Source organism: Staurois parvus, unplaced genomic scaffold (assembly GCF_062004578.1).
Source record: "Staurois parvus isolate SC_StPar_1 unplaced genomic scaffold, SC_StPar_1.0 ptg000012l, whole genome shotgun sequence".
Classification (NCBI taxonomy): Eukaryota; Metazoa; Chordata; class Amphibia; order Anura; family Ranidae; genus Staurois; species Staurois parvus.
In genome coordinates, this window is record NW_028317808.1 from 9,334,634 (window position 1) to 9,359,464 (window position 24,831).

Here is a 24,831-nt window from a genome sequence, read left to right on the forward strand (position 1 = left end):
TCATTTGTCTAGTATGTTTTTTTTTTTGCATCGCCTGCTTCTCACAAAAATGGAAAAAGTTTTAACACGTACATAGGATTTAAGGAATTAAAATATTATGATTTGGAAATGAATTATTGAAAATTTTGTTGAGTGATTCCACTACATTGTGTGTACAATTATTAGGTGAGTATTTTGACCAAATCATCATTTTATACATATTTTCCAATTACAATCTGTATAAACTTGAATGCTTATTGGATTTAAGCATATCAGGTGATGCGTATTTGTGTAAAGGAGGGTGTGGCCAAAGGAGATCAACACCCTATATCAAGGTGTGCATAATTATTAGGCAGAATCATTTCCAAAAAAGAGATTTAACTGACTGAAAAGTCAAAAATTGTAAAATGTCTTTCAGAGGGATGTAGCACCCTTGAAATTGCTAAGATACTGGGGCGTGATCACAGAACCATCAAACGTTTTGTTGCAAATAATCAACAGGGTCGCAAGAAACGTATTAAGAAAGAAAAAAAAAAAACGCAAATACTTGAGAAGAATCAAACATGAAGCTACCACAAATCCATTATCCTCCAGTGCTGCCATATTCCAGAACTGCAACCTACCTGGAGTGCCCAGAAGTACAAGGTGTTCACTGCTCAGAGACATGGTCAAAGTGATGAAGGCTGAAACCAGACCACCACTGAACAAGACACATAAGTTGAAACATCAAGATTGGGCCAAGAAATTTCTGAAGACAGACTTTTCAAAGGTTTTATGGACTGATGAGATGAGAGTGACTCTTAATGGCCCAGATGGATGGGCCAATGGTTGGATCAGCAACAGGCACAGATGGAGGTGGGGTACTGGTATGGGCTGATATTATTAACCACTTCAATACCGGGCACTTTTACCCCCTTCCTGCCCAGGCCAATTTTCAGCTTGCGGTCATTAAACACTGTACCCATGAAAATGTTTTATCATTTTTTTTTCACACAAATAGAGCTTTATTTTGGTGATATTTAATCACCACTGATTTTTTTTATTTTTTGCTAAACAAAAAACCCCTGAAACGTTTGAAAAAAACCCTCACATTTTTGTTTGTTTCTGTTATAAAATTTTTCAAATAAATAACATTTCTTCATAAATTTAGGTCAAAATGTACTCTGCTACATTTCTTTTATGAAAATACCCCATATTAGTGTATATTATTTAATCTGTAGGAAATGTATAGAGTCCACAAACCATGATATATATATATATATATATATATATATATATATATATATATATATATATTTTTTTTTTTTTTTTTTTTTTTGACAATTGATCAAATCCTGATGTACTGATGGCCCATCTCATTTCTTAAGGCTCGAAAATGCTAGGATAGTACAAATACACCCCAAATTACCCATTATTGGAAAATAGACCGTCCACGGTATTTACTAAGAGGCATAATGAGTTTTTTGGAGGTTGTAATTTTTTGTTACAATTTTTGGGAAAATGTAGAATTTTTTTTACATATGACCAACAGTCCAGCACAGCATTATTATATAACTGGTGTGGCGGTGATCAGGGACACTGACTGGTGACAGTATGTAAAAGAAAATAAAAATAATTTGATTTTAATTTCTTTCAAATTTTTCTATTTTTTATACCATTTTTTTTCCAACACACGGTGCCCAAAGCAATACAATGTTGCCATAGTAACATTGAACTACTCTGGGCAAGTGATCGGGATTTCTTTTTTTTTTTTACACATTATGATTGCTAATACCAATGTATTTAATTGATATTTGCAATCATTATTACTGAATGAAACGGATTCATTCAGTCTTCTGTTGTGATTAGCGGTCATTGGGCAAAGCTCATCACATGATACAGATAGGCTGTGATTGGCCCTGTCTGTACCATGTGACTGCTTTGACCAATCAGCTAACAACACAATTGTATACAATGGATGGCATGACAGGAAGCCAATTGTATAGAATTGACATGTGATCTGCTGTGATTGGTCACAGTGGTCACATGACACTGGCAACGGCCAGTGCAGTGATATGTCACACAGCCGGTGACAGATTGTGCTGTTGCGCGGCCAAGTGAGCGGCTCCTTTTGACATGATGTCATATGATGCCCAGTCACAAGGAGGAGTGTCCCACCCAACCATCAATCTGCTATAGCTCAGGCAGGAAGGTATTAAAGATGAACTAGTTGGACCAGGGGCGGACTGACAACTCATGGGGCCCCCGGGCAATAGGGGATCATAGGGCCCCTGTGTCCTTGCCCAAACTCAAAAAAGCCTATGAAAAATGTACCAGGGGCATCTCATGGGGCCCCCTACTGACCACGGGCCTTCGGCCAGTGCCAGAGTTTCCAAATGGTCAGTCCGCACCTGAGTTGGACCTTTTCCGGTTGAAGATGGACTCAAAATCAACTCCCAAACCTACTACCAATTTTTAGAAGACACTTTCTTCAAGCAGTGGTACAGGAAAAAGTCTGCATCTTTCAAGAAGACCATGACATTTATGCAGGACAATGCTCCATCACAAGCACCAAAGTACTCCACTGAGTGGCTAACCAATAAAGACCTTAAAGATGAAAGAAAAATGACGTGGCCCCCTTTCTCACCTGACCTAAACCTTATTGAGAACTTGTGGGCCCTTCTTAAACGGGAGACTTACGGTGAAGGAGAACAGTGTCTGGGAGGCTGTGGTTGCTGCTGTACAAAAAGTTGATCGTCAACAGATCAAGAAACTGACAGACTCCATGCATGAAAGACTTATGGCTGTTATTGAAAAGAAGGGTGGCCATATTGGTCACTGATTTTTTTTTATCCTTTTGAAATGTCAGAAATGTTTATTTGTAAATTTTGAGTTGTTTGTTTATTGTTCTCACTTTACCAGATGAAAATAGACAAGTGAGATGGGAACATTTTTGTTTTTCATTTAGTTGCTTAATAATTCTGCACACTAATAGTTGTCCAATGGTTGTGCACACATAGATATTCTCATAAGAAAGCCAAAACCTCACTTTTACTTTCTTAAATATTCAGGTTTGAGGCTTATTAACATTTTGGATTGACCAGGTGCACTGTTGTTCAATAATGAAATTAAGCCTCAAAAAATACAACAACAACTTGCCTAATAATTGTGCACAGTGTATATGGGGGAATTCAATACAATATGATAATTTTTTTAAACAAGCATTTAGTTCTACTTTAAAATGTGATCTCAGGTAAACATGTTTGGTATATTAAACCAGAGCTCCACCCAAAAGGGGAAGTTCCGCTTTAAAGACTGGTCCCCCGCTCTCCATTAAGGATTGGCACCTTTGGGGAGCGTGTACCCAAAATTGACAGGTACCTGCGCCCACTTCCGCTGCAATCGCCTAGGTGACTAGAAGCGGAAGTTGTCCTCCTACCCTCTCTCCCCGTCGTCTTCTGGGACACGTGACAGGTCCCAGAAGACTACAGGGCCATTCAGGAAGTGCAGCGCTACTCATGCATGTGCAATGGGCACCCGGCTGTGAAGCCGCCAGCTCTCACAGCCAGGTACCCACACTGAAGATGCCTGCGTCTGGAACAACAGACGGCTGGTGAAACCGTCTGTGGGGAGGACACTACGGGATCATGGGACAGGTGAGTGGCTGTTTTTTAAAAGTCAGCAGCTACACTTTTTTTTTATAGTGTGAGAGGAGCTCCGCTTTAACTGTTTTTCCCTCCATGTTTCCATCCATAAAAACTCAATTTTTGCTTTTTCATTTCCACACTCCTTACCTGGTAGTCCAGTCAGTTTTTGTATAGCAACACTAGCTTCCATAGCGAGTTCTTCTGCCCTGCTACTGCGAGCAATTCTCTCACTCCCCAGCAATTCTGGCTTCGATTAACCTAGGCCCAATTCACACTATATGCGGTGACAGATGTTTTACCACATGGTAAACTGTGTCACTGCAGGGACACACATGAAACAATTGTTTTTGACCCATTCACACTGCAACACAGCCTAGCACTGTGCTGAAGAGTGCTGCGATAAAATGCAGACACGCTGTATTTTATTGCAGAGCATCAACCCAAATCGTACTGCAATGTCAGGCAGTGCAGTGCACCATGTTGCTGGGCATTGCAATGAATGAAGTGTACGTTTTGTAAACTCCAAATAAAGCTGGTACAAAACAAAGAAAAAAAAAGGAAGCAGTGCAATGCGCTGAATGGCTCACCACACTGCCCCCTAGAGCAGCGCTTACTTATTGCGCATCTGGTGAGTGCGCAATTTTAAAATTTTTTGCACGGCACCCAGGTTCATGCCTGGATGAGAGTATTGGAGTCACCAACCTGTTCTTAGCTTCATTCAAACATCAGAGAACTGTCAATTAACACTTTGGGGACTTTTATATGTGTTGTTTTTGATGCGATCTTACGGTGTTCCTCAGGCATACCATTCCGCATTTACTAGAGCTGCACTCTTTGTATTTTGAATACATTTGCCTCTGTTTAACCTCTTAGTAACTCTTAAGCAGCCCATAGATTATGCAGTTTTCTTTCCTTTCCATTCCAAACTGCTCCATTCCCCCACAGTCACAGTCTCTCTTGCAGCGCTATGGTGTTCTGCCGGTGGGGAGCCTTCCCTGCCGGCAAAATACAATCACTGCTGACAGCTATAGCTGCTGGCAGTGTTCGCATGGAAAAAATACAACAGACTGATTGTACTGGTCAATCAATGGATCGACTTCAGTACAACTAGCCTGCTCATAAACGGATCGAATCTCAGCCGGTCCCTGCTGAATTGGCCAAGATTCGATCCATCTATGGATGGCTTTACTTCCATACCATAATCAGCCGTAATTAACTTCTCCTTCAACTCCCTTCAACTATTATTTTCCTGATAATTTTTTTGTTCATTTCTATTTATTAACCAATAATATTTAAACTTTGTTTTTAATTGTTTTGTTAAGTTCTATTTTTAGTTTAGCCTTGTTTTTTTGTCTAAGGTTTAGGAAAAAATAATTTTGAAAGACAATATCACTAAAAGAAGACCTTGTTTGTCCTTAAAGTTTAACTAAAAGGCAAAACATTTTATTCCATTTTGGATAGAGTAAGGGAGGATTATGACCATCCCATTAGGGATATTTCCCTGCACTTCCTGTGCCACAGCCAAAATAGGAAGAGGAAATCCCCACAAAGTGAGGGAATCCCGTTGTGTCATAAGAACTAGTGTCCCCATTGGAAGATTTCCCCTCTACTAGTGTTCTGATGTCAACCTAAAAATGTGGGATTTTCTTTTACTTTTGGTGAGAACAGTAAACAGGACAAATAGAGAGGACAAATCTCTTAAACAGGGGTACAGACAGCAATGAAAAAAACCGACAGGTGTTAGGTGTTCTAATCCCTCTCCAATCAATAAAAACAAAAAAAACAAAAAAAAAAAAACCACACAACACCACAGGTCCATAGCAGAAATGTAAAACTGGTCTGGTTATGTGTGAAAACCAAATGTGGATAATAGTATGTACTTAAGTTTATACAATATATGCGTCACATTCAATGCCAGATCTGCAACGCATTTATTTAGCTATACTATAATGGATCATTTCACAGATCTCTGTGTGCTTTGCCTTCTCTTTTAAGCTCTACTTCCACTAGTCTGTATATTATGAAGTATTGCATTTGTTCTTATATTTTATAAAACTAAAACGAAAATGTTCATTATTTTAAAAAATGCTCTTGCCCATGGGGGGGGGGGGGGGATACAAGTGTGACAGGTGGATAAAATAAATTTTTCTGAAACCAATATTTAGCACTTGAATGGTGTAAAGTGGTTCTAAAGGTTTTTTTTTTCTTTAAAATAAACATGTTATACTTACCTGCTTTGTGCAATGGTTTGCGCAGAGCAGTCCCGATCCTTCTCTTCTCGGGTCTCCCGCCAGCGCATGTGGCCAGTCCACCTCACTGACTGCCCCCAGAGCAATCAAGCCTACTTGCTTTGGGGCACTGTGTGCTTGCCCTTGAGCCAGCTCTGTGTGTCTATGGGACACACAGTGTGTGGCTCAGTCATACCCAGTGCTCCGTTCTCACTGGCTGTGATTGACAGCCAATGGCTCCCACTGCACAGCCAATGAGGAGAAAGAGAGATCCAGGAGAGCCAAGGCTCTCGTGCACAGCGCTGGATGAAGATTGGGCACAGGCAAGTATTTGGGGGGCTGTGGGGGAGAGCTGCACACTGGGCATTTTCACACTGTTTTTCTACCATGTGCTTTATAGAAATAAAAAGGATTTATATATAGTCAGCTATTAGTGGTGTACTCAGTTGCTGACCACCTCAAATATTAAATAAGGTGCCAGTAAGTTTTAAGGGGGTTGTAGGAAGCGCTAACTGTATCTGTACGGCCCTGTCCGGCTGTATTGGGACAGTTTGGGTGCCCAGCTGCCCTTTTTATTCCCCCCAGCTGCCTGTCTAAAAAAGCACTTACTGTCCCCATCAGAAATAGTCCTCATAATTTCCTGCCTTGATGGCAACAGTGACAAGAACAGAAAACAGGGGACACCATCCTAATCGAGACAGAAAACAATACAAACTTGACACAGGTTCCTATACTTTGCCACTTTCTCCCTGTAAAATGTGCATGATAATTATCAAATAAGACTGTTATTATGTTAGGACTTAAAATTAATTTAGGTGATTCTATCACATTTTGATCAATTCACACAGAACATTCCTAGGAGGAGATTTCAAACTTTCCATAAGTTGCTAGGGAAAACCCTCATTTATTACATTCAAGTTTTCTGGTCTGATAGAAAAGCAGCAGCAGTGGAATCCGAAGCAAAGTTCTTTTACATTGTCAGCATTGGATATGTATACTACTTAGTGAAGAATAAAACAGTAGTAAAATAAAGTAATTACGTAAAGTCCTGCAGGATGACACGTGCTGGACGAAATGGCACTTCCACATTCTCATGCTGGGTGATTTTCCAGTTCAGGATATTATCTACATCTTTAGGTTTTACAAGAAACTCATCACAGTTCCTGATAGCAGACTCCAAAAGCACCCGAATGGAGAAAGGCAGACGTGCTGAGAAGGCATGAATATACATATTAGGGTAGAAACAACTCATAAGGAAAACCGTGCAATAGCGTCATCAAATGTATTTAGAATACAAGATATTCTGGACTTGCAGCTGACTCACAATAACATGCTCTATGTGGACTACAATCAATAAATTCCTGCGCCAGCTGATCTAAAAGTATGTCTAAGTCAAAAGAAAAACATTCATTAGGACAGCTTTATTGTAATGATTTACCATTAATTGTTAATCATACAATTGCTAAAGCTTCCATTTTAGACAGACAGTTAAACACAGTTATAATATCTGACCAAAAATTTCCATTCAGCTAGTTTTTGATTGTGATACCCCTGTCAGACAGCACAGACAGGTCCTCAACCCCCACTGCAGCTTTGTCAAGAATACAAATTCAAAACACAGCTCTCAGGTTGCTGATTGGATAATTATTTGGCACCACACAGATGAGATCATCTTTTTGCTCACTCTGCTCTTTTCCTCTTGTCAGTATGTTCCCTACATACAGCAAATCCAGCATGGCTCCTAGTGTTTTTTCTTTTTTAACTCTTAATTCTTTTATTTATGTTAGCAAAGCTTTGAGAATACAGACAATCTTTTCAATATCAAAAGGCATAAAAAAGTGTCCAGTATTACATTCATCACTTCATATATAAGTATCAAATATACAAGATAAACTAAAGGCTAGACTAGCACTATACAATAACTACAGCCTCCATAGACTTGCTAGACTTTCCTTCATCCAGTCTGCATGCTGCACTTTCAATGATTGACTAATAACGACTTTACTGTCGTAAACAATGGTCTAAAGTTCAGCTTTTAAATTGGAGGTCCAGTCAGTTTTGTGTTTATTAAAAGTCAGCAGCTACTGTAGCTGCTGACTTTTAATAAACACACACTCACCTGTCCCTCTATCTAGAGATGTGCTCACCCGCACTGTCCATTCTCTCCTTCTTCTCTCCCCGGCATCACAACTGTGGGCACAAGGCTGTGACAGCTTGAGGTTTCACAGCCGCGTGCCGACTGCACATATGAACCTGTGAAGGTTCCCAGGAGACTGCGGAAGGAAGGAGGGGGGGGGGGGCGAACTTCCAGCTCATTTTGCCATGGCGAACTGAGCCAGAAGTGTCAAAAATAGGTATCCGCTCCCCCCCAAAAGGTGCCAAATATGGCAGTGGAGAAGGGGAGAAGGGGAGGGGGTGAGGCAAACAAGCAGAGCTTCCACTATTAAGTGGAAGCTCTGCTTTAAATAATATAAGCTTGGCCACCAATCTGCCCTCATCCAGTGACTGGACAGGGATGCAGACAGATCAGCTCATCACTCTTCAACTGTTCATTCTGTTGACTGACAAGTAAATGACAGAATGCTGACCATGCTTCTTTATATGTGTCCTGGCTGTTGTACATGGAATTACAGGAAACGGATATCTGGACAGACTTAGGCTACCTCTAGACTAAAGCTTAACTTTAGTCAACTTTTTTTTTTTTTAAATCAGCGCAAGGAACGGTACTTCTCTGCATCCCTTGTGGTGCTGGCTGGTCTGATAGCTGAAATCCAAAGCCTCCAGCTCACCCCGGGTAGGTGGACCATTTATTCTTCTGCCAGTGCTCCACCAACCTGTCACAGGTCCAGCACTCGTATCGGGTTATAGGGGCAGATGAGTCAGCAGCACAAAGGACACTTTGCATTGATACACCATCCCTTGTGTCAATTTAAAAAACATATAAAATGAAAACTTAAGAGACTTTAGTCCTCATGCATACTGGGCATTTTAAAAAATGCAAGTAGCATTAGCTGTATAAAGTCACATTAAAAAACACAAGTTTCCTGTATATTTTTAACTGTTTTTTGCATTAGTGTTTAGCTGTGTTTTTCTATGTTTGCGTTTTTTTTTAGCTTTTTTTTTTTTTTTTTTTTTTTTTTACACAAATACCCCCCCCCAACAAAAATACCCCAAAATGCTGGTTTTTCACGTTTTACCACAATTACCAGCGTTAGAGTGTTTTTACAGCTAAAAAACGCCTCTAGAAATCCACTAGTTCAGGGGGTTTTTTCCAGCCAAAAAATGCTGATTAAAACCTATGTGTGCATGGACACATAGGATAACATGCTGGGGAGATTACTGGCTGTAGTTAAGAAACAAAGAAAAAAAAAAAAAAAAAAAAAAACACAAAAAGCCAAAAACAGCAGCTGTAAAAATGTCCAGTGTGCATGAGAACTTAAATTGTTCATTAAAAGAAACTTTTTTTTTAAATAGTTACCCATTTTTCAGCTTTAAATTTGGCATACAATTTTTTCTCCAAATAATTTCATACCAGATCTTTCAGCATCATGTATCTTGTGGAGACTGAAAACACAAAACAAAAACAACAAACGTTCTTACCATATCTTTCATCGTTTAACTTGTGGAGATTGAAAAACTTCTTGTCTGGTTCATCAGGATCAAGTGGCTCTACTAGCTGATGGAAAGGGTTACTCATAATTCTTGTTTCAAGCACACCTGAAGAAAATAATAGATATCGTCAAAATTCATTATTATAGTGCCAACGCAGACCACAATGCATTACACTGAACAATGGATCATTCACATCAGACTGGGTAATGTAAATGAGACTGTTAAGGCTAAGGTTTAGCAAAGATTAGACATGGAACTCCAAACACTTCTCCTGAGACTAACAGCTACAAGCCTTCTGTAAAAAAGAAAACATGACACATAGGGATACTGAAGGAAAAACTTTTTTTTCCTCCATAAACTCCTCTAGTGCTTATTTTACAGTGCCTTTTTTTTTTTGGAACCTCATTGGCAAATCACTGAGCATCAGCCAAATAACACCAGTTTCTCTAGTGACTGGATGTAAAACAAGGACAAAGTTCACAGCAAAAGCTTTCTATTCTTCTCAAGAATTCTGTACTGTACTGGTGGAATGGGAAGGACAAAAAAAAAAAACCTGAGAAAAGAAATTACATTTACAAAACAGGTCATATGATGCATTTCTAATGAATTAATTTTCAGGAATGCTTAGAATTTTAAGGCCTCAATAATAAGCGAAATTCACATGCTACAATTAGCAGAAAAACGGTTTGGTTTTTCTAACCACTAAATTGCCCTCTATACAAGAAGCTGATAAAAGAAACCATTGGATAATGAAGTAAACGCTAAGGCTCCATGCAAACTACTGTTTTTAAGTTCCTAGAAGCATTTTTTTTCCTGCTCTCAGAAGCTAAATAGTGTTATCCTATGTGTCCTTGCACACTGCTTTAGGCTTTTAGTATTTTTTTATCTTCAGCGTGTAGGAGCAGAAAAAAAAATGTTTTTGTAGAGTATTTTGGAGCATTTTTCCAGCAGAAAAAATGCTAAACGCTCCTAAATGCTACTAAAATGCTCCTAACAGCTTTTTCTAATTTTTTTAAAAAAAAATTCCTCTACATGTAGTGTAAAAAAGCTAATAAAACACAAATGCTCCTAAACGCATCTGAACGATAATAAAAAAACACTTACCAGCGTTTTTTCCACAATTTTTTGAGCTTAAAAAAAATGCTAGTGTTCATGGAGCCTAAAAGGACAGAAAAAAAATATACAAAAGTAAAAAAAGGAACTAGGGGCAGCACAGTGGCTAAATGGTTAGCACTTCCGCCTGGCAGTACTAGAATCGTCGGTTCAAATCCCAACCACAGCACCACCTGCCTGGAGTTTGCATGTTCTAACTGTGCCTGCAAGGGTTTCCTCCGGGTACTCCAGTTTCCTCCCACACTCCAAAGACATGCTGGTAGGTTAAATGGACCCTGTCTAAATTGGCCCTAGTATGTGTATGTATGAATTTGAGTTAGGGACCTTAGAATGTACGCCCCTTGAGGGTTAGGGACTGATGTGAACGTACAATATATATGTAAAGTGCTGCGTAAATTGACGGCGCTATATAAGTACCTGAAATAAAATAAAATAATAATAGTGATCAATAGATAGCCAATGGCAACTAATTGGTTTGTATTAACTAGGCCACATCTGAATGGTCAAAGTAACAGAGTCTCTTAATTAGTACTTTCAAATTCTGCTGCATTCAATGAATTTGCTTTTTTTAACGGTACTACCTTATCTGCTTTTAAAATCTCCATGTAAAAAAAGATGAATGTTTTAACCTAACCTTCACTTACTAACAACAGCGGGACCCTTGTTTTCTTTGCTCAGCAAACTGAACCTTGATCACATACAGTGGTGCCTTCTGAGTAGTAGGAAGAACAGGGGAAAGATACATTACATGGATAGGAGATGAATGATTTTCATATCAAACTACACACAAAGATGGTAGTTTGTTACCTTTTACTGACTAACTTATTAAAGATACAGCCTTTTGGGCCCCTTTATATCCCTTCCTCAGTCTTTGTAACACTGTATAAAGAGTAGGGGAGGAATTTAAGGTGTTCTGTATTCTTACATTTTCAAAAACTTCAGTTAATCAATAAAATTTTCTGCATTGTTCAATGGCTAAAGCTAGTCATACATGTTAGCCCTCTAAACAGCAGATGGTAGAATCTGCAGTCAGCTATTGCATTCTGAGCGCCAAAATTTGTCAGAATACCTAAATAATGTTCGCATCTCATTGGATATAGGTGCAGTTTGGTAGTAAATTTTCCACCTGGCAAAAAAGTTTGATGAAAAATGGACTTGTCAAGCCAGGTGGTGCAGACAGGACAGCCTACGGAGCAAATTTTTGACAGGAATTGGTCTATATCAGATTGGTGTATGGACAGCTTAAAGGGTAAGTTCAGCTTTCATAATATGACATGTTACACCCATAACTAGGGTGTAACATGTTACTAAATGGGCAGCCCACGCAACCACCTAAACTCCCCCGATTCCTCTTTGTGACAGCGGGCCGGGGATCGTCTCCCCACACCCGTTGTCACAATGTAAAAAAACAAACAAAAAACACATTAGTGCAGAGTTCTGTGAATGGGAAAACTACAACTACTGTCAGCCACTGAGGCTGATGACTTGTAGTTCTCAGTGAACTACCAGGGCGTTGATGAGTGCTTTACGTAGTTTATTGATCCTTCCTGTCATTCAGTAAGTGCCTGTCCGTACGATGTATGAGCAGACAGCTACACGGAGAGTCTGCAGGAGACTAATATTGCACCCGTGATCTGCTGATCGCTGGTGCAATGCTTTAGAGGCTCCTAATTAAATTACATGCAAAAAGATGTGCATTTCATTTTTTTTTTTTTTTGAAGTGAACGTATCCTTTAACATGGTGCACAACTTTACTATTACACATAAAACTATAGTAAAAGGACTGCAGTAAATCGCTGAAATCTTCAGTTGCTGTGGGGCTCTGAATATTACTGTACAATAAAGCCCAAGAAGTACAAGCTACATTGTAAGAGGATAGCCATAAAAAACAAGTTGAGACTTATGACTCCATGGTCTGTTATTCTAATGAGAAGCAACAACTTCTAAACTAACAAGTCTTTCTATACAATCTGAAGTGCTGAGAAGCTGTCACACTTCACCCAGTAACTTAAAAGTTCTCCCTCCTCCTCTGTTTCTACACAGTCAGCACTTTCTAAAATGTGAAAATAACATACAAATGCTAGGCAGATGTGTAATAAGTGTTCTTGGGAAAAAAACACAAATGACAAAAGCAGCGCCTGGCCAATGACTCAGCAGAAAATGATAGTACTGCCAGAAACATAATGCCCTTCCCCTTTCCTTCATCCACAAGAAACTCAGCCTAGCACAGAACTTGGTTTTCACTAATAAAAATGAGGCCTTAGCTCCAATAAACATCAGCCCAATCAATACAAATTCTGCAGAAGGATGGCAAGTCACTATCTGTGATATTTTATTATTATTATACAGGATTTTTATAGCACCAACAGTTTGCTCAGCGCTTTACAATAGAAAGGGAGACAATACAGCAACAAGACAGTTCAATACAAGAGGGTTAGGAGGGCCCTGCTCCTTGGAGCTTACAATCTAGGAGGGAGGGGCTAGTGGTACAAAAGGTAATAACTGTGGGGGATAGACTGGTTGGAAGAGTAGAAGATTCCAGTATTAGCTGAGGGCAGGATAGGCTTCCCTGAAGAGATAGGTTTTCAGAGATCATCTAAAAGTGAGCAGAGTAGGCAATAGTCTGCTAAATTGGGGTAGAGAGTTCCAGAGGATAGGGGAAGCTCTGGAGAAGTCCTGAAGACGAGCATGGGGGAGTAGTCAAGGGAGCTAGAGAGTAGGAGGTCTTGCGAAGAGCAGAGAGTACGGTTTGGGTGATATTTAGAGACAAGATTGGTGATGTAATTTGGGTCAGAGTTATAAATGGCTTTATACATTATTGTTAGTGTTTTGAATTTTATAAAGCGAACATTTATCTGGCATGTAAAGTATTGTCAAAATCCATATACTGCAGGTGCTGACTGCAATAAATAGATTTTCTTGGTCATGCAACACTGTAGCAAATTAAATTTATATCAGTTTTTTCATACAAATAGAGCTTTCTTTTGGTGGTATTTGATCACCACTGGATTTTTATATTTTTATTATATAAACTATAAAAGACTGAAAATGTTGAAAAAAAATGTTCTGATTTCTGTTATAAAACATCTAATTTCTTCATACAATTTAGGACAAAATGTATTCTGCTATGTCTTTGGCATAAAAAAAATCCCAATCCAGTGCTTATTAATTGGTTTGTATGAAAGTTATAGTATCTACAAACTATGGTATATATACTGACATTTAAGCAGCTTTAGACGCTATATATGTAATGGAGGTGATCAGCGACTTCTAGTGTGACTGTGAAAGTGTGGCGGTCAATATGGCATTAACAGACACTGTCTGGGAGGGTTACGGACACTGAGGTCACTAGTGATATTAATAAAGTCATCAGCGATAAAATTGTACACTGTACTAAGGTCACTGGCTAGAAATGGGTTAACATCAAGGGGAAATCAATGGGTTAACTGTGTGCCTTATGAGTAGGGATGAAATAAAATAAAAACAACCTGCGCCACAAGAACTATGTGAAAATTTTGAAAGTGAATGCTGCTGTGCCTTGATACGAATCAAAAATATTAACAAAAATAAATTAAAAAAAAAATCAAAAAAAAAAAAAAATCAGTGAAACAATAAAGCAGCGCAAAACATGAAATTAATCAAAAGTAATTATACACAAATCATAATAAATTGGTTATTTTATTCTCATTTACTTTATAACCACAGAATTTATGATTTGTGAATAATTACTTTTGATTAATTTCATATGAGTAGGGATGCACTGGTGCCCATACTGAGTATTTTCAGGAGTACACGTTTTCTTGAAAATACTACCAGATACCTTAACTGACGCAAAATGGACGCAAATTGCACTGCAAAAGGTTAGTACGGGATTTGAACAGGAATGCGATTCATGTCCAAATCGCATGCGTTTTCCCCACTCCTCCTGTGTGAACCCAGGCTTGTCATAGCCCACGTTTACACAGGAATGGTGCAGGAAACCTTCCTACTGGCATCCCATGCCAAGTCTTAGTGGTAAAAGAGGAGAAAAAGTGGTGTGGATATGAAATCCCTGCTGCTTTCTTTCCTTCCTCTCCTTGCAGTGATGACAGTTTGGAATAGACGGCATCTGACTGGTCAGCACTGTCCATGTGACAGTGCTAACCAATCAAAAGTTCTCTAGCCTGAACTCTCATCCCTGCAAGGAGAGGAAAGAAAGCGGTAGGGATTTCAAATCCCTGCTGGTTTCTCTTCTCTCCTACCACTGAGAATATGGAGCATCTGCTTCCATATTATATATCCACACTCACCTACTCTCCACTGAGGGAAACCTTCCTGCACAGCTCCTGTGTGAACTCGGGCTATAACAAGTCTGGCTTCACACAGCAGTGGGGAAACCACATGCGATTTGACAAGAATTGCATTCCTGTTCAAATCGCATGCTATTTTTTGATGTGCAATTTGCACCCATTAATGCAAATCGCACCACAAAGTATCAGTAATTGACATCGGCAAGTACTTGACCAAAAGTAACAGTACTAGTATTCGCCGATAAAAAACGGTATTGGTGCATCCCTACAAATATAATGTGTCCTGCCTTTATTGACAGATCTGGCTGCTTTTTCTCCCTGAAGTTAGATATGGTTTCAGGGAAAAAAACTGCTAGATCGCTGTCTGTGTACAGAGTTCTGTGTGTTTGTGAACACAGAACTCTGTGCTGTGATTGACCACAGCCAATCAGCAGGTTTCAATCATTTCCCGAAACCTGCTGACAGACCGATGCTGTGTCCAATCACAGCACCAATCAGCAGGGGGCGAGCACACGTGCTCAAAAACCAGGAAGTTCACCGTGACATACAGGTACATTGCGGAGTCTGGCTGTGCTGCCCGCTTGCAGTAAAAGTGCTGTGGGCATGCAGCTAGGGGTTAAATAATGCTCTTTCTATAGGTGTAGAGCATTTATGCACCTCATGAAACCTGACTGGAAAACTCCCAGGATGTTGCTAAGATAGGCCCAGCTCTTACTGTCCACCTTCACCATTAAAGGAGCAGAGAGAGAACTCACTCTTTGATGGTGAAGGTGAACAGTAACAGCTGGGCCTCTTTGCAATGTCCTTAGCAACATCCTGGGAGTTTTGCAGCCAGGCTTCATGAGGTATGCAAATAGACTACACCTTTAACAAAAGGATTACTGCACAGCTCATTTTTATCTACAAACATCCTATATCCACATAGGCCTTTAAAGCCTCCTTTTCAGTTGCTGTTGCGGGGGGGGTAAAATGCAGGGTTAACCCGCTGCATTTTTATCAGCTCCCAACTGTTCTCCCTTATGTTGAAAAGGCACAGGAAGGGGGGTTACATATGATGCTGCAAAATTAAACCCACTGCTACATATGGCGGGCAGTACCGGCGGCTGAATGCGACCCATTCAATAGAATGGGGGCACCCCGTGGTTGCAGTGCGCTACTGTAGGTTTAAAGGGTTATAACAGGCAGTAAGGAGTTATGTAATGCCTCCTCACTGCCTGACAAATGCCCTCTAAAGAGCAATCCAATGTGAAATACTTTTCAGAGAACGTTATTATAAAACGAGGCTCTTCTGAGATCACTCAAAATTTAATGACATGTGCATTAGTCCTTCAGTGGACCTCTTTCTGACTTGCCTCTGACCTCCTTTAAAGCAGTTTTTGTTCTCACACTGAGTCACCGGCCACACCGCTGCAATTCAAAATTTGTGTGCAATTTCAGCGAGATTTCAGGTGTGATTTCTGAAGACTTTATTGCTACTTGTGAAGATTTTCAATGATTTCTTGCAATTTGCAGTGCGATTACCATTATATTCTATTCTCTTCTCCATCTACACCTCCTCCCTTGGCCAACTCATACACTCTCACGGCTTCAACTACCACCTCTATGCCGATGACACACAAATCTATCTCTCAACCCCCCACCTCACCCCCTCGGTCTCCGCCCGAATCACACACCTACTGAGCGACATATCAGACTGGATGTTGCTCCACTTCCTTAAACTGAACGTCTCCAAAACCAAGTTTCTTGTCTTCCCCCCAGCCCGGACACCACCCCCCATTGACTTCTCCATCATGTCCAACAACGCCACCATCAAACCCGCCCCGCAGGCCAGAGTACTTGGTGTCATTCTGGACTCCAACCTATCCTTCCAGCCCCAAGTCCAATCTTTAACAAGCTCGTGCAGACTCCACCTCCGCAACATCGCCAAAATCCGCATGTTTCTAACTCCAGAAACCACTAAACAGCTCATCCACTCCCTCGACTACTGCAACTCCCTCCTCACTGGCCTGCCTCACCGCTGGCTATCCCCGCTTCAGTCGATCCTGAATACGGCTGCCAGACTCATTCACCTTTCCAACCGCTCCATCTCCGCCACCCCCCTCTGCCAATCCCTCCACTGGCTTCCGAATGCGCAACGGATCAAATTCAAAATCCTAACACTGACGTACAAAGACGTCCACCATACTGCCCCGAACTACATCACTGACCTAATATCCAAGTACCGCCCAGCACACACTCCGCTCCTCACAAGACCTCCTTCTCTGTAGTTCCCTGGTCTCCTCCTCCCATGCCCACCTCCAGGACTTCTCCAGGGTGTCACCCATCCTCTGGAACTCCCTGCCCCAACCCATCAGATTATCACCTACTCTCCTCTCCTTTAGGTGCACCCTGAAAACCCATCTCTTCAGGGAAGCCTACCCCACCCTCTGCTAACCTGCTCACCTCCTCCACTCTTCCTACCACTCCATCCCCCACAGCTATCTCCTCCTGTGCCACCATCCCCTCCCTCCTAGATTGTAAGCTCGAAAGAGCAGGGCCCTCAATCCCCTCATGTTTTGCATTGTATTGGTATTGTTCTGTCACATGTTCTGTCCCCCTTTGTAATGTACAGCGCTGAGCGAACTATCGGCGCTTTATAAATACTGTATAATAATATAATAATGTATGTGAAACTGCACCAAAACTGCAGAAAAAGTAATGCAAGAACTACTTTAGAAGTCGGGCTGCAGCAAATCACAAATGTTAAGACACTGACATTTACATTCATTAGATGCAATTTCAATTCCCAAATCACACCGGTATGACCGGGCACTTAGTGGCGAAAGCAGATCTTATGGCTTGTTTTAGGATAATATGTGAAAAGAAAAAAGAGGGAGGCACCTTCTAAGTGCAGTATTACACAGTTTAATAACCCACAAAAGTTATATAAACTCACAATAGTGAAGTGGTTAAAACGCCCATCCATGAAAGATGATCTATGGGTATGCCACCGTCATCCATATCCTGCAGGGATCCGTCCGAGTGCAATAGGGGCCACCATGGATGATAGAGGAGGTCCCAGAGCACTGTGGATGGTAGGAAGTCCCAGGACACCGCAAGTGTCTGTGACGAGCGTGAACGGCAAGCATTGGCATACGTGACGTCACCAAGGGGAGAGGTCGGCAACCAAGGAGGAGAAAGGCAAGGCTACGCGCTCAGAGCTAGCTGCTCCTTTTACAGGCCTACTAGTCACAGACACTTCCAGCGGTGGTGTGCTGGGACTTCCTACCATCCACAGTGCTCTGGGACCTCCTCTACCATCCATAGTGGCAGCTATTGCAGTCAGACGGATCCCTACAGGATATGGATGATAGCAGCATACCCATAGATCATCTTTCACTGATGGGATTTTTAACCACTTCACTGTTGTGCATTTTTATAACTTTTGTGGCTTAATAAACTGTGTAATACTGCACTTAGAAGGTGCCACCCTCCTTTTCTTTCCACATATTATCCTTCTAGAGTTGGCTTACCCTGGGATGGCTGCCACTTAAGTGGTTATACAGTTATGGACATTATGGACTTTTTATGTATTTACAGGATATAAGCCACTAGTGTGCTGAGAGAGTTTTTTTTTTTATTATGGCCTGTTTAGGTCTCATGCACACTGGATGTTTTTCACGCTGCTCTTAGGGGTGTCTGGTGTTTTTTTTTTCTGTTTATAAACGTGCCTCCATGTTAGCCTGTGCGTCCATGTACTGTACACATAGGTGTTTAAAGGCAGAGAAAAACAAAACAAAACACTGCAAGTACATTCAGGAGCAGCAGTGTTTTGGCAGAAGAAATGCTTGCCGTGTATAGATATGTGTTAATGCTTGGTGTGTTTAGTGCTTGAGTGTTCATTTAAATGGTCAGAATAAATTCATATTCTGGTCAATAAAATGAATTATCGCCCAAGCGCTCGATGCGTTTAAATGGGTTACACACATTTACAAGCGGCAAAATTTTTCTGCCAAAACATTGCTACCAGGAAGAAAAGGCATCTAGAAGAGAGATTGTAAGCTCGAAAGAGCAGGGCCCTCGATCCCCTCATGTCTTGCATTGTATTGGTATTGTTCTGTCACATGTTCTGTCCCCCTTTATAATGTACAGCGCTGAGTGAACTATCGGCGCTTTATAAATACTGTATAATAATAATAATAGCAAAAATCTCCAGTGTGCATGAGGCCTTAAGCTCCACATCTCTTACACAGCGCTAAGGATTCCCTCCCCCCCACCACCACCATAACAGTGCTGAGTGCCCAAGCAGCTAATCGGTCATGTAGGAGGGAGGCAGTCACATGACTCCTGGTACCGTTTGACATCCCCAGTAGCCAAATAGAGGGGAGGTATGTTCTTCTGTTTTTTTTAAAAAAATAAATAAAAAATTACTTTTTCCCTTTAAAAAGTGTACATAAGTCAGCCTATAAGGAGCACAGAAACATTCTGCTTATATATGTTTCAGACAGAATAAAAGATCTTGGTCATCATATATATATATATATGTAACCTATCTGTTGTAAAATAGGCAATATAGGAGCTTGGTATGGATATAAAACCGCTAAATCCTACAGCTATGACCCTGAGTTTGGTTAACTAATTTAAACTTCAAAGCACTTAAATTCTTGCCAACTGATGTAGACCAATATTTTATGTACGCCAGCTTATGTCGGCATCCATACCAAAATACCTCAGGCAGACAGTGTTTTGTTAGTGATCAGTTAACGCACAATAATAGTCTAACAAGTGGAAAAACATGTATTTTTCCTTTTCACTCTCAGACATCCTGTTATAATGCAACAGAGCCTGGGCTAGAGCTGAAAGATTTGACAGAATATAAGATGCTTTTGTGCATTGTGTGTGTAGAAACAACACAGCACATTTACAAGACACTTCTAGTCAGAGGAATAAAAGGATGCTATTGCTGACCTCCTTTTGGAAATGCTCAGTGCCTGGTTGTCCCTGACCCCACACAAACATGCAGTAAGTGAAATCAGAACTCCTAATATACATGCGTGATCTAGGTCGGTGGCTCAGAGTATTTGAGCCTTACAATCATGATACTATGACAGCCAGGCAGGTAGCTTTTTAAAAAAGGAAAGAGGAGCACATTTTTTCTTGCTCTAGGTCTACTTTATTAAACTGGTGCTTTTATACGCAAGAAAAATATTTCACCAATTTGCTGGATAGGAAAAAATATTAAAAATTGTACACATTGTGCTTCACGCAATCATATTTGCCTTCCCTAGCAGCTATTAACACATTCTGCACAGCTGTTTTCATAGCTTTTGCAAATCTGATTTTAAAATCTAATTTGAACGACTTGAATAGAATAAGCTTCTTCTAAAATACCTAAGCATACAAACATACATAAAAGTAAGATGTGTACAATAAACTCTGTAAAAAGGTAAATGAAAAAATATGCTATCAAAAATTGTACAAAAATATAGTTTCATACACTATTTTATAGCGAAGTACGGACATCCCTACTGGCTGTAGCAGCAGCCTTTTAAGGATTTTGTTTGTCAGGCACATCAGGGCTTAGGCCACTTACTTTTAATTCTAGTGTTCAAGAGCCTATAGAACAGCATAAAAATAAAATTGGTACTATACGAGGCCAAAAGGTTTAAGTCCGCTGCAGATGTTAGGAGCTAGTCAGCCTTGTAATGCAGACAGCAGACACATTAGAAGAACAGATAAAATGGCAAATGGCAGTTGGTAAGAGAATCAGTACAAATAAATGAGCTGGCTTTAAGCTAGTATGCACATATTACACCATGAGAAGCACCATTTATAAATATTTATAATGGTCAACAGATATTACTAGCCTTCTCTGTTCTACTCCAAATCCAGCATGCGTTTGTGGACCATTTATAAAATGCGGGCCATGGTATGGAGCTTGTGATGCCCAACATCAGTGATGTATTGTATTCTTTCGTTTCTGAGCATGCATGGTCTTGGTAAGTCATTTTGTTTTCGGACGAATATTGTACTGATTACCGGTAAATGAAAATGGGCCCCGATTGTTCTATTATCGTACGTGAAAAATTTTTGTGCTTGTCCCTTCAGATAATTTTTCACGAACTATTGTGATCGGCTCTCAAAAACTGTGTACGAACGGTCAGATTATCGGACGATCGCTCTGAAAGCGATATTTTTTTGTCCGATTTTCTCATAGTGTGTACTAGGCTTTAGGCACAGACGACTTATAGATGTTTGTGTGGTCAGATGCTACCCGAGCAAATGACCACATCTGCAAGCCTATAGTCCTTTCACTCTCTGAATATTTTTAGTAAGAGTGCTGTTGAAAATTTAGCATTTCACTGGTTTCTGTGGAATGTAGTGCTTTGTAAGGCTCCATGTACACGGGATACTTCTGAACGATGGAAACTGACTGCTGGAAAATGTACGTTAAAAAATGTCTGTTTAGCCACGTTTGCATACCGCGTTTATGAGCGTTTGCGTTTAGAAGCGTTTTTTAAAGATAACCTCAGGAGACCTTCCAAAATGCCCAGAATGCACTGAAAAACAGTAAAAAATTAACTATTTCAGACATTTTGAGAGAAATAGAGAGAGCAGAAGCAGAGAGAGCAGTATTTGTTGAGATTAGCTGTGTTTTTTTTTGTGGTGTTTGGATGTGTTCCAGCTCATTTCTGTGCAGAAATTATTACAGCAGTGTCTAACATATTTTCTTTCATGCGAAACCTCAATGTATGGTATACCAGGTCCATTTTAGTACCGGGAACACACTTTGCATGCATTTTTCATGATGAAAAAAGGCTCTGGACAGCATCTGGAAATGGAAGAGTTACAAAAATTTTCCAAACGCAAACACTTATAAACACGGTTAGCTGCGTTTACAAGTGTTTGAAACGCTGATAGAAATCTACTCCTAAACACAAGTTTGGTGTGTTCAAAAAAACGACTGTAAACGCAACTGCCTGTAAACGACATAGTGTACATGGACACATAGGAAAATATTAGAGAGTTCAGGGGCTGCTGAAAAAAAGCAGAAAAGCGCCTACACGTGAGTTTATCAGCTGCAGTGTAAACTGAAAATTGTTTAGTATGTGTTAGACTATAATACCATACGCAAACAACATTTTTATGCCGTAATTTACTCTAACTGTGCGGTCTCCAAATTGACTAAGGCATGACAAAGCCACACAGTAGTGCACGACCAAGTATTGCAACTCTGTCACATGCATAAGCTAATCGTTTCATTTTCAAGACATTTTAGGGAAAAATAAAAAGGTGATCAAAGCAATCAGTAAAATGCATTATATACTTAAAGGAACCTTAAGAAAACACTATCGTTTCTAAGCAAAAGGCATCTGATATCAATATTTAGCAGACAGGAGAGAGTTAATTGCAGAAAAACAATGTTGACAATATAATAAAGATATATGACCATATTATGATTTTCTTACACAATGAAGTTTATTGTGTAAGTCAGCAGAAACAAGGATAAGGGGTGGTTTTATACTTACAAGAGAGGGCTAGCCAGCCTTGCCTCTACATTCATAAGGACAAAGAAGCCAGGGAGGTCAAGAGGTAGTGGGGCTGGGAAAAGTCGGCCTCTGTACTTGCTATCAGGGTAAAGACTGACAAGTCACACTGAAGTGAACTCCACCCTCTTACCACTCCTATGCCTCCCCATACAGAGCATAGAAAGGCTCTATAACACAGAGGGAGGGGGTGAGTCAGCTGCTTATCCAGTATACACTGATCCTCTGCCATTCCCAGGGCTCCCACCAACACAGACGTGTTTCTATGTAAGCACTGTACTGATCATCATCAGCCTTTAATAAATCATATGCAAACGCAGCCAAGATGAAAAAGTACTGTTTAGCTTTCAATTAAATCCAGGTTTTGCCAAATCATTTTGGGAAATATAGATCAGGTCATTTAAAAGGAAATGTGCCTTTTAAATTACGTGGGACAATTATTTTACTGTAAGTTATGAACATTTTCATAAGCCAAACAAGATTCAATAGTCAGTATTCATTTCTTTTTTTTTTTAATCCCTTCCCATTCTCTAAGCTCACACATCCTGAGCAATTTAGTTTAAAGTGGTAGTAAACTGCGGCGGGCATTCTGACACTGGGGGGGAACTCACTTGGTGTCACTGACATCCCCAGTGACACCAATACAGTGATCAGTGCTAATAAAAAGCACTGACACTGTGCAGGAAGGGATTAACATTTGGGGCGATCAAAGGGTTAACTGTGTGCTGTGCATGTGTGCTTCACTGTAAGCTTTGCACAGCCATCCAAAGCAATGTGCACGAGCTGACAGGGAGGAGAACTGTTTTGTTTACAGACAGTTCCCCACGTCGGAGATGCTCGGCATACTAGGGCATGCGTCCCCTACCCAGAAATGCGAAATCACATATAAATATACATGATTTTGCGCACCCATGCCACCCTGTAGGAATATTTCTGCTATAGGGCGGACGGGAAGCGCTTAATATGCATCATTTAGGAGATATTTACTTCAGCAGCAACCAGTGACACCACTGGCACATGCACACTGGGCTCTGAACCAACTCTGTGCCTCAGCCGTGACTCCCATGTGCATACGCGGGACCGATGTCATTGCAGGTAGGACATTCATACGGCCAAGGCTGGCGAACCCAGAAGGAAGACCAGGTGGAGATGGAAGCACATACAGGAGTGGCAGCACTCCACTGGAGGGCTTAGTTTTCAGGGAAGTCTGCCATAATGTGCTGGCATGCGGTGCACACTAGCATATTATGACTTAAAGTGCCTTTTTTTTTTTTTTAACTATCGCTTTAAAGAGACACAGTTACCTTGCTAATGCAGGTAAAAAGGGAAGTGTATCTGGATAAGGCCCCCATGGGTCCCCCTGCCTTCCCATCTATCTTACCAACATTCCTTAGACATCCCTTTCTGCAGAGAATACCCTGAATTTCTGGCCATGCAGGAACATGTGACCTCTTTCTCTTAGAATAGGGGTGGGCAACTTTCCTGATATAGGGGGCTCTCCAAGTGTGAATCCTGACATTACCAGAGAAAAGCACATAATGGTTAAGAAAGTTAAGAAAGCACATAATGGTTAATGCTACAGAAAGTTGTCAGATTGTCAAAGACTGCAAACATGCAACAGGAGAGGATTAAAAACTACAGGTATGTTGCAAGAGATAGAGATTGCAAATGCAAACATGCTAGTTGCTGTAGACTTGGGACATGCTTCAGAAGACCATCATAGATAAGAGTCGCATTACAAAAATCCACTAGAGATCATTGCAATTACAGTCCCTTTTCAAATCAATGCTTCTGCATATGTGTTCCATATAGCCCCCTTAAAATTACTTGTGCCAACTCTGATATTTCTATCAGCAAGATATTTTATTAAATAAGATTGGATGTCACTCCACTTCCTCAAATTAAACCTTTCCAAAACTGAGCTCCTAGTTTTCCCCCCAGCCCGCGCCCCTCCAACTTCTCCATCACGACCAACAACGCTACCATCAGTCCCACCCCGCAAGCCAGAGTACTAGGTGTCATTCTAGACTTATATCTGTCTTTCCAGCCCCAATCGCTGACAAATTCATGTAGACTCCACGTCCGATACATCTCCAAAATACGTCCGTTCCTAACCTAAGAAACTACTAAGCAACTCATTCACTCCCTTATCATCTCACGACTTGACTACTGACTACTACTCCCTCCTCACTGGCTTACCTCACCGCAGGCTATCCCCGCTTCAGTCTATCCTGAATTCTGTGGCCAGACTCATCCACTTTACTAACCGCTCCGTATCAACCACCCCCCTCTGCCAATCCCTCCACTGGCTTCCGATTGCCCAACACATAAAATTCAAATTACTAACATTGACGTACAAAGCTGTTCATAATACTGCCCCAAACTAGATCACTGACCTGATATCCATATACCACCCAAAACATACTCTCCGCTCCTCACAAGTATTTGAAGCATTCTC

General features: G+C 40.6%; 1 protein-coding gene across 4 annotated transcripts in view; it reads right to left on the reverse strand.

Annotated features, from left to right (window-relative positions):
* The window catches only part of ACO1 (aconitase 1), a 73,183-nt gene that overhangs the window by 40,152 nt on the left and 8,200 nt on the right, over positions 1-24,831 (reverse strand). For 3 of the 4 annotated variants that reach the window (XM_089674764.1, XM_089674760.1, XM_089674763.1), the window contains exons 2-3: positions 9,434-9,550; positions 6,874-7,042 (exon numbers count right to left, since the gene is read on the reverse strand). In XM_089674764.1, the coding sequence (XP_089530890.1) occupies positions 6,874-7,042; positions 9,434-9,530 (266 nt within the window). In that variant the 5' untranslated portion in view covers positions 9,531-9,550. Of the gene's footprint in view, positions 1-6,873; positions 7,043-9,433; positions 9,551-22,355; positions 22,501-24,831 lie in introns of those variants that run through there. The other variant, XM_089674762.1, reaches the window with a different exon arrangement.